Below are 2488 nucleotides of genomic sequence, written 5' to 3' on the forward strand. Positions count from 1 at the left end.
GAGTAGTGAAAATTAGTCACTGTATAAAACAGCCAGAAATCAGTACGACGACTTGATTATGAAAACCAAAAAAATATATTACAATGAAATGTTTAGTGAAGAGAAAATTTCCAGACAAACCTCAGAAAAAGTTGTACCCGATGTAACTAGTGACTACAAAAACATGACCAAATAACTTCGTGGACTACTTTGAAGAAAATATAGAAAGAATGTCATAGTTTAGTAGATAAGAAGGACCCTCCAGATCTCCCGGTGATCACAATAAGAAATAAATTCAGTAAATTTCAAGAAATGACTTCGAAAAAATGACGAGAAAAGCATAAAAATAAATGAAACTACTGTGAAAGTGGTGCTTGATGATCAGTCAGCGTACAGAAAAAACCACTCAACAGTCCAGCATTTTTCACACGACCAAAATCTGCTGCTTGAAGACTTGAGAGCCGTAAGAATCATAGATGTTGTACACAAATGATATAAAAGCTACTTAGAAAACAGGAAGGTTACAATGGTTATATTATAAATGTGAAATCAGAAAGGGAAGACCTAAGAAAAGGAGTGCCCCAAGGCAATGTTCTGGGTCCACTGCTATTTGAAATTTATACAATTAAACTATCTTGTCGGGACGTGCAGAGAACTTTTTCAGGGCAGGTGCTCAAGTGCAAAAAAAAGGGCAAAAGTATAGAAATGAATGAGGCTAAATATATACCGGCTCAATATTCTTTCAAATCTATTTAAACTAACCATTAATAATTCAAGAAAGCGATAAACATGACTGATATCATAGGTACCAGTGGGCTAATGTTTTATATGAACATAAAATCTACAGTACTGACTACCAGTAGAACTAGGAAATTTAACAAAAGAAAAATTATATATATTACTTTTACATAAATGACTGCAAGAAAATCAATCAGTATGATCAATACACTTGGCTGATAACCAGACCTTATCATTTTATATTTATAAGAGAACCCTTCTGTGTCCCATTTCTTTGAATATGCTGATAACTTCACTGTTGTTGATTGTGATATCCTTTTCAACTGCTAGCAACAAAAGATCAGATAACCTCTCCTCACTGGACAGGCTGCGCAGCTTTGTCTTCACCAGCTTGAGTTTGGAGAAGGTCCTTTCCACTGTTGCAGTTGTGACGGGTTGAGTGGCATAAATTGTTAAGAGTTCAAGCATAAGTGGCAATATCTCCTGGACATTGTTTTCTTTCATCAGGTTGAGCATTGTAGCTGCAGTGTTCTGTGGCAGGCAAGGAAATGAGGAATAGAAGATCTTTAATTCCAACCGTAGCTTGTCTACTTCTTCTAACTCATAAAACTGGCATAATTTTTGCAATGACTTGAATGCCTCTTCATTCACAGGTTCTTTCCAGTTATCTTGGACTGTCATACAATGAAAGTCATTTAGGATACCCCATGTTGTGTTGTCTCCACCTTTAAATCTTCTTTGTAGCTCTTGTGATATTGTATCTAAAAACACACAAAATACTCTCACACGGTAATACTCATCCAAGGATTGATATTGCTGGTCCTCAGTAGCAGATGTAGCACTATACTTGTATCTTTCAGGCATTTTTCTTCTTCTGCCTTGTCCAGGAATCCCAGAGGGGAGGTCGATGGCCATGGATTCAGCTCTCTCTTTAACATTTGTAAAAATCTCCTGAAACTTCTCATCATTTCTTAATCTCTCAAACTTTGTAGCACTCCATCCACAATTCTGTAGGAGGCAGCCAAATCAAAGTCTTTCTGTTGTAGGGCATTAGAGGCATAGGCAGTTTCTTGAAAAACTGGGGTGGCAATCTCAAGACAAACAAGAAATTCAAAGTTAATACTTTGCAGCAATATTGAGGCATCCCCTGCTGATGCATCAGGAGGATGTTTTTGCACCATCTCTTCTAAAAATTGCTTCAGAGCTGGGATGACCTTCCTCATGGTTCTAAGAGCTGACTCTCTGCAAGCCCATCCTGTGTCTGATAGCTTCTTAAGTTCAAGTGGGCGGTCTTCTGGATACATTGCTTTATTATTATATAAATTTAAGTATTTATATTATTATATTATTATTAAATTATTATATTATATAACATTATTAAATAATAACAAAATAATAACAATAACAATAACAATTAATTATTATTAATTATTATTATTATTATTATTATTATTATTGACACAGATAGGCGGCATAGGCGGCGGGCCTATAATACATCCCTCTCAAAAGGGCACTTTTAATACAGTAGCAAAAGGGGCAGGTGCTTGGCTACCCCCAGCAACCCCCCTCTGCACGTCCCTCTTGAATTTTAAATAAACACAAGATTAAGTATAAACTGTATGCTGATGATACCCAGTTGTTTTTTCCTGTCGAAACAGATGCCATTAGTAAAATTTATGCAATAATGAAAGATATGCGCTACGGAAATATGATCACCTCAAAAGAAAAACTATTGGCTCATCAACAATAAATATTGTAGTAGCAGTGAAGA

General features: G+C 35.9%; 1 protein-coding gene across 1 annotated transcript; it reads right to left on the reverse strand.

Annotated features, from left to right (window-relative positions):
• Positions 1-960: 960 nt before the first annotated feature.
• LOC135225351 (zinc finger MYM-type protein 1-like) lies at positions 961-1632 on the reverse strand. Its single transcript, XM_064264685.1, has one exon. It carries the CDS (start codon positions 1630-1632, stop codon positions 961-963), a length of 672 nt encoding a protein of 223 aa, XP_064120755.1.
• Positions 1633-2488: the final 856 nt, after the last annotated feature.

The sequence above is a fragment of the Macrobrachium nipponense genome, chromosome 13, assembly GCF_015104395.2.
Source record: "Macrobrachium nipponense isolate FS-2020 chromosome 13, ASM1510439v2, whole genome shotgun sequence".
NCBI classification, from domain to species: Eukaryota; Metazoa; Arthropoda; class Malacostraca; order Decapoda; family Palaemonidae; genus Macrobrachium; species Macrobrachium nipponense.